At 44.5% G+C, this 12,093-nt stretch overlaps 1 protein-coding gene across 2 annotated transcripts; it reads right to left on the reverse strand.

Annotated features, from left to right (window-relative positions):
* Positions 1–168: 168 nt before the first annotated feature.
* On the reverse strand, positions 169–12,051 carry zc3h4 (zinc finger CCCH-type containing 4). 2 transcript variants are annotated; one of them, XM_084558647.1, is made up of 14 exons: positions 11,643–12,051; positions 7,491–7,797; positions 7,287–7,394; positions 6,964–7,168; positions 6,389–6,579; positions 5,833–5,929; positions 5,556–5,692; positions 5,314–5,424; positions 5,063–5,174; positions 4,765–4,874; positions 4,159–4,628; positions 3,516–3,841; positions 3,172–3,420; positions 169–2,632 (listed from the first exon to the last, which is right to left on the reverse strand). In XM_084558647.1, exons 1-14 carry the CDS (start codon positions 11,720–11,722, stop codon positions 957–959), a joined length of 4,179 nt encoding a protein of 1,392 aa, XP_084414773.1. In that variant the 5' UTR covers positions 11,723–12,051; the 3' UTR covers positions 169–956. The 2 variants fall into 2 exon arrangements, with proteins under 2 accessions (XP_084414773.1, XP_084414774.1); XM_084558648.1 differs by having other exon boundaries at positions 10,340–12,051.
* Positions 12,052–12,093: the final 42 nt, after the last annotated feature.

Below are 12,093 nucleotides of genomic sequence, written 5' to 3' on the forward strand. Positions count from 1 at the left end.
CACTTCCTGTAACGGCACCGTTTGGGTTACGAGCTAAAATACCTGACATGAAAGTGTAAATGAACAGCTGGAGGAGCAACAGACATTAAAAATATTTATACAAGCCTCAGAGAACACCATCTGACAGTGCAAAGAAGTAGAAAAATAAATACTAAAAAACAAATCAAGCAGAATATAGATTTAAGTTTATATATTTCTCTCTGCAGAAAACATGAAGAGAACATACGCCTCTGTGTGAGAAAGCTAAACGGTTTATAAAGGAAATACAGAAGACAGGTGATATAGAGGGCAGTTGGTTTATGACGGGTCTTAGTGCTGTTGATTTAGTCACAGAAACATCACAAATAAGAAATATTTAGTTTGAAAACAAAAAAAAGAAAAAGAAAGAAACCCATGTTCTCATCCGTTACCGGGAACCAACTGTAACTGCCCCAAAAAAAATATATACGAACACATCAAACAGTTGACACAATTAAAATGAAAAGAGCTGAGGAACTGAAATGAAAAGAGAATGAAAAAAGATGTGAAGCTAAAATGTTCTTTCCATATAAATGTGTTTTTGTTGCCGTCTGAATAACTGTTTTCACTAAGCACTGAGATGAAGAGAATACATCTATTTATACATCAATAAGTTTGTTTAAAATAGAGATTTAACTTTAAACCCTTCCCGTTACCCGAGAGTCTTTTTATAGAATCTGAGTCTGCAACGCTGTGGTTAAGAGAGAGAGAGTGTGTGTGTGTGTGTGTGTGTGTGTGTGTGTGTGTGTGTGTGTGTGTGTGTATGAAATATGTGTTAAGTCAATTTGTTCACAAAACTTTGTCTTCATCAGTCTCACAGGCAGTTGCTGCAGTGCGTTTTTCTCGTCTCTTTTCACTGATAAGTTCAGTGTCCAAATAAATGTTAAAACAATCCGACGCCCAACCACGTCTTGAACTTTGTGGTTCTGGGTTCGAGGTCACTGACAGAAGGGTGAGGCCGTGGGGTCGAAGCCTTTGAAAACATCCTTCAGAGAGGCGTTGTCCTGCTCTGTGGTAGCCTGGTCAGTCTGAGCAGGGCTGTTTCCTCCAAAGGGGCTACTTGTCCCGCCAGGCTTGGCGGCCTGCTTTACTACACCAAACAGCGTGGACACCGGCAGGTTGTGGACACCTGCAGGCCCCTGTTCTGCTGTGGCTCCAGGAGCGCCCTGACCTCCAGCTGCGGCACCCCCAGCTACAGCAGGCCCGCCCTGGGCCGTGGAGTTAGGTGAAGGGGCAGGCTTGGGCCGGGGCCTGTTGTAGCTGTTGTATCGATCGGTCCCTTGCTCTACACTTTTCTCTGGCTCTGGTTGGTCCAATGCAGACTTCCGAACAAACAGGGGTTCCTTGGACTTGGGTTTACTTGTTGTGGCGTCACTAGGTTTGGAATCTGTGCTGACTGAGTTGGGGGAGTTGTTAGAGCCGCTACTAGTACCAGGGCTGCCTGGTTTGTTAGTCCGAGGGTCATATAGACTGATGCTGCTCAGCACACTGGCTCCCCCTGGTGCCCCTGTCCCCACACCGCGCCCTGCTCCTCCTGAGGAAAGCAGCCTGGGGTCATACGGGGCGATGGAAGGTGGGGAGGAGCTGGCTGCGGTTGCCGAAGATGTAGAGGGAAGAGGAGGGGGCACGGGATCTGATGGCTGCTTCAGTGCTGATTTCTGTGGCTGGAGACGGGGGTCTTTACGAGCCATACGGGGGTCAATGGGCTTTTCTACAGGTGCAGGAGTCAAGGGGGGAGGTTGCGACATAGGGACGGCAGGTGGGGGTAACAGAGGAGGGGAGGGGCTCTGGGATGCGCTGGAATTCACAGTCTTCAAGATACGAGACAGCAGCTCAAAGTCTGGTAGGGAGGAGGCAGAGGAGGAAGGAGCTGGGGGTTCTGAGGCGGGAGGAGGCTGTATGGGAGGAGGTTGTGAGTGAGGCAGTGATGTGTGGAGCTGCTGTTGAGCGCGGGACAGACGTGGGTCAAGGGAGGACACAGGAGGGATGCCTGGTGGGAGTGGAAGGAGGTCCTGCTTGGGGATTGGGAGCGGAAGGAGATCTTCAGGCGACCAGGTGATCGTTTTGTAGAAGGCCGGCATGTGGAGAAGAATATCTTTCTTGATATGGCTGAACTGCTGGAGCTGGGAGCGTGGGTCTCTCAGTGCCATACCCATGAGTGGGTCCAGAGGGATAGGCACAGGCTTGTCCCGTAAAACCCGCTCCGTCTCCTCCTCATCTGCTGCTGGGGTTGTTAGGGGCGGGGGCTTGTAGACCAGAGGAATTTCTGGCTTAGGAGCAGGAGGCGAGTGGGAGGAGGATCCGGATGAGGCAGCAGCAAGTCTGGCTAATCTGGGGTCAGCAGGTGGTCCAGAAGAAGATGGAGCCGGCATCGAGTGGGTGGGGTCAGAAATTTGACTCGACTCAGCACGTGCCAGGCGCGGGTCCCGAGCCAAGCGGGGGTCTGCTGGACGAGGAGGAGGGTTGGCAGGAGAAGCCTTTTGAAGACGAGGGTCACTCGGAAGGCCGTCTGATTTCTGAGAAGGCTGAGTCTGCTGACGGAGGGTCTTCAAGATGGAGGTCACACTGCCACCACCATCCTCATCCTCACTGGAGTACCAGTTCCCTGAGTCGCCTGATGAAAGACATTTGACATTTGATTAACGCTGAAAGTCATATTTATATATATTTTTTAATTTTTGTTGAAAAATTAATCAGCTGAAAGAATAAAACCTTCAAATGAAATCAATGTCATACTGTACAAACCAAGAGATTCTGATATATTGTATGTGCACCAAGTAACAGAATAAATTAATGTTCACAGGTGAATTTCATCCTTCAGAGATGCGTGCCAGTCCAGCAAAAATACTCTATGTACAGATGACAGAGTGGGTAAAAGAGCTGTGATCATATGTGGAAAGAAAAAAGCGGATCGTACAGAGAATGAAGATATAAGGTTCTGTCAAATTCTGCAGATCCACTGTAAGGAATAATGAATCTTTTAACAACATGTAACATGAAAGCTGGTCTACTACGTTGAATGTTCATCTTAAATCTACAGTCTTTACTAGAGATTACACATTCAACATATAGTTTTCGAGACGAATGTGTAAAATTCACAAGACAAAGACAACAAGTATTATACACAGGCAGTCACAGATGCTTTTCCTCTACCTTCAGTGTCTTTATTCTTTTCTGTTCCTCCCTCGGCCATCCTACGAGCTCTTTCCTCTTCCTCCTGTTGTTTCTGTTGGATCCTCATGAAAAGGACGCGCTGCGCTGGAGGCAGAAAGTCGGGCACAGAAATCCCTCCCTGACTGGCTGAGGCTCCATTAGCAGAGCCTTCCTGGCCGCCAGACTGATTACCAAATTTCCCTGCTCCACCTCTCTCGTCCATGCCAGAGAAACCCTGGTAGTTGTCACCTGAGCAAAAAGACCGAGTACACTCATTAGTATAAATCTCCTACAGTGAGCCGGAGTTTAGTTTTGATTTAACTGAACCTGAAACTCCCACTCACCTTCTTGCACCACTCCCTCCATCTTCATGCCCTCCTGCTGATTGTAGAAGTTGTTGAAGAAGTTTCCTCCACCCTGCGGCGGACCTGGAGGCATGGGACCTCCGTGTGGAGGGCCGTCACCAGACGAAAATCCTCCCATCATGGGTGGTCCACCAGGGCCCATGTTGGGGGGGCCCTGGTTCATCCCAAGGTTTGGGCCCATGTTCTGCATGTCAGGGGACATCATGCCTGGAGGGCCAGGGAAGCGGGTAGGGGGGGCACCTGGTGGCCCTTGGGGTCCAGGTGCTGCAGTTTGACCCTGGGTGCCCTGGGTGGGAGTCTGCGTTCTGATATAAAAGGGAGAGTGGGATTTAGGATTCATTTCTGTATCTGCTACATTAGTTGTGTCTCTAGGAAAATTAAATTGGGGTATGTGGCCTAAATCTTGTCTATGTAGCTGGGATAAATAAAATATAGTTTTTGGATAACATGATAAAATGAGCTGCCATACTGAGAGCAATCTAACAAATGTTTGGAGCTACCTGTGGGTGCAAATATTCAACATCTGAACAACACAACGAACGTCTAACATACTATAATTTTATTTGATCTCATCTGGACTGAGAGCTACATTTATGTGGGGATTTGTTTTCTGGTTTCTCACCTGACAGCCAGTTTCTGAGCCAGCTGTCCTGTCGGCTGAACTTTAATCTCAAACAACGAGGGGATCTTCTTCCCCATGCCACCTCCCCCTCCTCCAACAGGTGGTGGAGGACCCATGTGGGGAGGAGGGCCAGTGGGATTTGGGGGTCCGCCTTGGAAGGGACTACCATCAGGACCATGGACAGGTGGACCGACACAGGGGGGTGGGCCAGGCAGTGGTCCTGGTCCAGGGGGAATTTTGCCAGAAATAGGCATCTGATTAGGACCTGTAGGAGGACCCCCAAAGTCACCAGTCACAGGCCCACCAAAATCCCCAGGCCCCGTGTTGGGGTCTACAGGAACAGGCCGTGGAGGGGTGGGGAGGAGGCCGACTCCAGGAGGGGGTTTAGGAAGAGGGTTAATTCCCTGCTTCTTCAGCTCCTCCACCTCCTTCTCATCCTCAGCTCCAGCCTCTGCATCCTCTGCCAGCATCTACAAAATGTTACATGAAAAAAAAAAACTCAGCTTCTTCTTAAAAAAAACAAACTGTTAATTAAACATTTATATTCCTGCAGAACTTTTAAATGTCTCCCGGGTTCACACAAAATATAACAGTCAAAGATCTCACCTTGTTGAGCAGTTCTTGGGTGTCATCATTGAGGTCTTCGTGGGAGAACATACACTCGTCACCATTGACACAGTTCCCTGTGGTGTGGAACAGCTTACAAGGGAATTCACGTATAACGGGAGTCAAGGAAAAACCTTCATGAAGAATTAAACTTGTCTTCATACCGATAAAGAGTTCATAATTTAATTATCTCTAGCCAGTTGTATACACATTTACAGAAACAAACAGGTCCTCATCCCCATCCCAGAATAATCGTCCTAACTAAGAGGCTCTCCATGTGGTAAACAGTAAAGGATATCATGCATGTAAGGGCAGTGGTCGGCCCGGGCGCAGAATCCAGTGATGTAGAACTTGCACAGCTCCTTCTTCTTTGGCAGCTCAATGTCGTGGCTGAAGTTGCAGTGGTCCCCCTGGTGGTTTAAAAAAAGTTTATAGTATAAGTTTACGCTGGTTCCAGTGGAGCTAGTGTGCTGAGCAGAATGAGGCCTTGTTGATATCACTTTGTGTAAACCATTAAAACTAAAATTGCAGACATTTGTGCCATCGTACCCAGGTGCATCTCCCCTCAATGTAGTACTTGCAGATGGCCTTTCCTTTCTTGTCCTGGTGCTTTTCGTTCTGATTCCTTCTCCCTGGTCCTGGTCCTGGTCCATCCCCGTCCTGAATTAAACACACACAGCAAACAGCAAATACACACATGAGCATTAAGTCACGTCAGTTTGTCCAAGGTGTTTCAAAGTCACTTCAAACTGATCTGATAAAAAAAAAAAAAAATGAAAGAAAAGTTTTACCCCATTGTCCATGTCTCCGTTGTTGTCGTCATCATTCCCCATGTCCCCTCTTCCTCTCCCTCGGTTTCGACCCTTTAATCCTCTGATCATCCCCCGCCCTCCTTTACCTCTGCCTCGACCGCGGCCACCTCTACCTCCTGGATCAGAAATGAATAAACAGCGTGAGTGAATTTATTGGCAATGCAGATAGTTGTCAAGAGTGGAACAGCAGCTCTGCAAGTAAACAAACTTCTCAGATATTTATTCACGGAAAACAGAGATGAGAAAACACACAAACCTCTTCCTCTGTCTTTGGACTTCTTGTACTGGTTGAGCTCTTTTGAGTAGTCGTCGTAGTCGTCCTCCCCCATGTTGTCATAGTCGTCATCTCCGTACTGTAAGGACAGTCTCTTAGTCACCTTCGGCATCAGCTCAGAACAAAACGTAAAGCAATTTATTAAGCTGATTTCTGCCTCTAATTACTGTTAACATCTTTAAATTAATAACGTGTCTGAAGTAAAATCTGTACCCTTGATTTGGTTTAATTTGGGATATAGGACAGCAGTTATAGGACTAGGCGATGGGCCAAGAACTGGATAAGTTTATTTAGAGTATTTATTCCATTAATAGGAAAATAATCACTCAGTCAGTGCAGAGGAGCTAATGGGAATAATCCATGTTTGTCTTTTGAAAAGAATGGTATTCGTTTACTGGAATGATTCCATGTGAAGAATCTTATTAAAAACTGAGTAAATAAACAAAATACAGCAACTAAAAGAGAGCAACAGTTCGTCCTCTAGACTTTAATCCAGCTAAATAGACAATGGTGTTCATTGGGAGCTCTAAAACCTCACCTCCATCTCCTCTCCGTAGCCGTCTCCATCATCGTCACCTCCCATCTTTCCTCCTCCTCCTCCTCCTCCTCCTCCTCCACCTCCTCCTCCACCTCCACCTCGTCCTCCTCTCCCTCTGCCTCCTCCTCGCCCCCTCCTCCCTCCTCTCATTCCCCCACGGCCTCTCTGGTTCTTCATGCGACCTCTGCCCCCTGCAGCCACCCAGAGGAAAAATAAAAAGAGAGATATGAAACTAGAGTAAACCACAGCGGCTGGAGAGACTAACAGTCACTAACTTATCTGTGGAATTTGAATTGATTAGAGAACATTTGGCAAATAAGCTCTATTGTGTGTCCACAACTGTGCAAATAAAAATGTGAACTGTGCGACAAGTACAACAGCAGGGACATGATGAACTGCAACCAAGCTTTTTTTAACACAGTGCCACACTGCTTGGGGATCCTGCTAAGTTAATTTTTATAACATACACATACATCAGATCTTAAAATAAATTCTGCCATCCAACATATCCTAGCCGAGGAATTGTATCCTCTGTTTCAGTCAAACTTCATCTGAACAAATATTTCGCATATTACCTCGCCCCCCGCGGCCTCCTCCTCCCTCCTTGGCCTTGCGATACTGGTTGAGCTCCTTGGTGAAGTCATCATAGTCTTCATCCACCATGTCTTCTTCTTCCTCTCCTTCATAGTTGTCCTCTTCATAGTCATCATAGCCTCCATAGCCCTGTTTTTCCATCTTCATGTAACTGGCCTTCTTTGAGCCGCCATAAGGCCCGTGAGACTAGAGAAGGGTCAAGAATCAACAAATTAAAGATGCTGAGATACTTGATTTTCATAAAAACAAATGAGTTAGACACAACTGTTAAGAGGTGTGAGGAATGTTTGCTTCTCAGACTCACAGCGGGGGGATACTGTGGACTGTACTCTCTGTACTTCCTCTTCTCACTGGGACTGTAGTCAGAGTCATCACTGAAGTCCGAGTGGTCATCATCAGAGGATGCATGACGCTGAGAGGGAGAGAGAAGGCCGAACATAAGACAAAGAGACAGAACAAAGGCAATATTCTCTAGATAAACACAGAAGGCTGTTGCCAGAATTCTTACTTTATGTTTTGATTTGCGTTTCTTCTTGGCCCTCCTCTTCTCCCGTTCCCTCTCCCTCTCTTTCTTCCGCTTCCTCTTGCGACGGTGGGATCGCTCATCGTCCGATCCGCTGCTGCCGTGGTGCTCCTTACTTCGCCGAGGCCTCTCCACTGCCCCTTCCCCTCCTGCTTCACCTCCTCCGCCTGCTTCATCACCTCCATCTCCACCTCCTACTGCTGCTGCAGACACACTTCCACCCACTTCCTCCTCATCTATTTCTCCCCCGTCATCTTCCAGTTCACCCTCCTCCAGCTCTCCCTCTTCTGGCCTGTACATGAAAGTAATGCACACAGAGTTACGAATCTCATCTCCTGATTTGTCATGGCTCGGGCTGATTTTAAAATTTTAGGACATACATCTGAAGTGTAATTAAATTATACAAACCAATGTGATAAACTCAAAAATTGTGTAAATGTATATAAACAGTATATGCAACTGCAAATACATCAAAGGGAAAACAAGTACAGAGGCGTGGTTGAATTTACCGCAATTTAAAATAGTGAAGAAATTTTTTAATCATTTTGCAAAATAACAGCGCGTTTTAAATATATAAATAGGGAATATAGCTTATAATTAATTTATTCTAATTACACACTAACAGAAATATCAATGGTTTAAGGCCCTTGAAATTGAGCTTGTAGCTGCAGATTCCTCACACAGTGCTACAAGGTTGTGTATGATGTACTTTGAGAGAGCACTTGACACGCAGTTGGAAAGACAAACGTTAACCGGGTTTTATGTTCGTGTACTATAATAGGTGATTCACGTTGTGGGCGTAAAAGACTGTGTTTGTGCATCTCTGACTTTACCGTGTTTATTAACGAGGTGTACATATTATCATCATAATACTCACAGATGTTTGACTGTTTAAACCACTTTTAAAAAGCTTTTGCAAAGGTGCCACCGCTTCACGTATGCATACCCTCAAAAGACATATGTAGAAAAAACCAACAATGGCTTTAAGAATCAGACAAAACTGTCTAATCAACATTAAAACCTACACAAGAGATGGCTGCACTAAAACTCCAAGCACAACCGAAATATAATTTCTGAATACACGCTGTAAAATATATCATCCGGTTCTACACTACCTCTGAGAATAGGTGCCAGTTTAATCCAAGCAATACACCATACACAAACTACCAAAACATATATGCTTGCCACAATTCGACTGATCATTGGGGTATATTTTAAGGCACAGTGAAGAAACAAAGTTTTAATCCCTATTTGAGTAACATCTAAAGCAGACCGACAAGTGCGGTTTGTGGCAGGCTGGGAGAGGACCCTGAGGCCAGAGGCATCTTAATAAGATTCCTCTTATTCACTGGGGCTACTGACTTGCATATTTGACTAGTCAAAGACTGGTTTTGTCCTATAAAGCACACAGTGAACTGAGTCAGAGCAGGTGGTGAGTAGAGTCGATCTACTGTTTGGCAAACTGTCAGCTGCACAGTATGCATAAACTGAACCACACCACATCCTCAGTTTACAAGTTTCCTCAGGGGAGAGCAACAGAACAGTCACACGAAATCAAACTACAGACATTTCTGAAACTCATTAGCTCATTCCGTGCTGATTCTAAGTAAACAGCTTTGGTAAAATGCTATATTGATTTTCTATCAGAGGTTGGGCCCGCTTCAAAGTTATCTGAATAACTTTGCAGAGTAAGGAACGGCGATTCCAGGTTTAGAGTCATCCAGAATACATTGCAAGCACATTTTACAACAGGTCCCAGTGTAAAGCCAGGACAAAATCAAGTTATCTGCTGCTTGTTAAAGAGCACAATCCAGAACAAACAACATAATCTGCCTTCATGCTTGTTTTTATTGAATATTACTCTGCAAAATCAGCCAAAATTAAATCCTGGATGAGCTATGCCCTACTTCGATCACCTTTGCTCTGTAATTCTCTGCAAAGCAAACAATCACTCACTATCAGATACCAAGAAGCCTAGTGAATATGTAAACTTTTTGTCTCTGTTCATTAAACTTTACTGAACTCTGAGAGGTAATTTGTTCTGCACCAGCTTTCAGCTTCGAAACACCACAAATTCAGCAGTATTATCTCCACCACCAGACCACTCCTCTACTATTGACATGTACTACATTCCATCAGGTTAATCAAAACTCGTTAGAGTCAGGTTTAATTAAACCTTTTTGGTCCTGTGGGGGAGGGGGCTCCCTATAATAACACAGGGATTTAGCTGTATTGTGTACGCAGCTTGTTGTGAATAGAGTTTGTCTGGGATCACTGTGGGCAGAAGTCGATGGCCTCTCTGGCCTGTCAGACAACTATACACACACACATCAGCTGCTGCCAATTATGTTCCAGTTTCGAAAAACTTGCAAACATACTAAACCCATGACATCTCTGTGTCCCGCCAGGAAATTTAACAGGTCGGGTCAGCACAAACTTTAAAAGTTCAAATAAGTCTGCCAACATAAATGTATGCTACACAGATCTATGGAGAGGAAAGCTTTGCTGAATTAGTTACTGGTTAAACCCTACACAAGCAGCAGTGACAACAATAAAGCCCACCCTGGTGCAGAATATCAACCAGAATATTTTCCGTTTAAATCTATTAACAAAGCACCAAACTGTAAAATCTCCGAGCACAACCTACTAGCAGACAGCCGTGAGAAGATCTGACAATTCAACAGAGCACAAGATTAATCTGTTCTATTAAGGCTGACTGAATCAAAGGATTTACCATGCATTATGGTACATTATTAGCTCAGTGAATGAACCTATTAATTAATTAATTAAAAAACTAGAAGCAAAGGGCCATGTTTAAAATGGGGAATACTTACTGTGACAGGTTTTCTTCACATTTTGCATTCAAAACCATTGAGAAAAATTAAAAAAAAAAAAAAAGTTTTTCCTCTAACCTCTCGGGACACTAGTGGGGTTTGTGGGTTTTGGAAATGGGGCCGACTGGGTACAGCAAATTTGCCAACTGGGGACTGTGGAAAAGGGAACTTTGTGTTTGACTTTAAACACTTCTGGGATGCTTTGCAGACGTTTTACACATTTTGGAGGGGTACTTTTTGTGGATGTTTGGGGCGAGTCAGTGAGGGCACGACTGTGAATAAAAGTGACATGTTAGGCAAATATCAATGAACAACAAACTACATGTTTATAACGTTAGCTACTGTAACAGGGAACTAATTACTCGATACTTTTAAAAAAAAAAATAATATTATGAAGATAATTCAAGTGTAAGCCCTGCTGGAAATAAAAGAAACAAGATGATAATCATGTTCAGGGGCCTTAAAACAACATTTTTTCTTACTAATTTATAACTTGGTACGAAGACTTCAGATAATTTCTGAAGTGCGCAGTGCTAATATGAGGGACAAGTTACTTCCCTCCGCCAACTGAACGAATGCAATTAGAAGGATTTCACGACGATTTAATAGAATAAATTAATTAAATAATCTTACGCCGGTCTGGTAATATTAGTTGGCGCAATGTGTTTAAACGATGTCGAGGCTGAGAACGTCGGTGAATTAGATATCACCAACAACAAAATAACATTAGCCGTTAGCTTAGCTTCACTGTAGCTGCCAACAGTTTGAGTCGGCTGCTAACAGGCTAAAGTTGCTAACAGGCTAATGTTGCTAGTTTAGCCTAAAACAGGCCCGATGTTAGCAAAAAGACGATCGCTTGTATTTTTACACCTGCGACGTTAAAGCAGCTGTCACCGTACTCAAAATAAATAGAACTAACGTTGATTTGTTAACCGCTCGTAACGATGGGCAAGTGATTAACCGCCGCTTTATGATCGTTGAATTGTTAAGTTTGGCAGTTAAAAGTATAGTTGGTTAGCGGTGTCGACCTCATCTTTTCCCTTCAAAGTTGGCTTGAGTCGATTGATCGTTGGTTGAGATAACGTTAATAAAATGCAGGGAATAACGTTATCCCAGGTGATATTTGGCCTCCCAGTTGGCGTTGTCGTGTCAACATGGCGTTCGTTACCTCTGTACTTGTTTTCCAGAAAAGGCGAGTTTAATCCCTCTGACAGAAAAAAGAAAAAGAAACCCCGGGCTTTTTGTGTAAAAGCACAGGACAAATAAATAATTTCATATAAATATGATTGTAGAATTACTCGACCTTTCGTCAGTCAGGAGACTGTTGTGTTCGTGGTTGGTAGTTGGGGAGTTTGGATGGACAGTCATGCTTTCCACAGCCATTTCCTCTAGCTACATTGAGGTGCAAAAAATTTCAACTCGACACTGGAATCTACTGGCTTATGCGTCACTTCACTAGGATCTACTTGTTTTTGATTTTAGGAAGAGATTCAGTTCATAGTAGGCAATTCTCCACTACAGTTGTAAGAGAAATATGATGAAATTGAATCCTGACGTTCTCCGTCCTACTGTAGCGATGTGAAATGACGACTGATAAACCTAAAATGGCCGACTGTCTTCTCCAAACAGAAAGGGGTGGGGTTTCCGAGAATGACGACGTGACGAATAACGTACGTATCTCACGGAAATTAACGAATGGCATTTATGCATTGTTAAATAAGCCCTTGTGTTTGACTCGCAGGTGCAACGGCTTG

Source organism: Chelon labrosus, assembly GCF_963514085.1.
Source record: "Chelon labrosus genome assembly, chromosome: 13".
Taxonomy (NCBI): domain Eukaryota; kingdom Metazoa; phylum Chordata; class Actinopteri; order Mugiliformes; family Mugilidae; genus Chelon; species Chelon labrosus.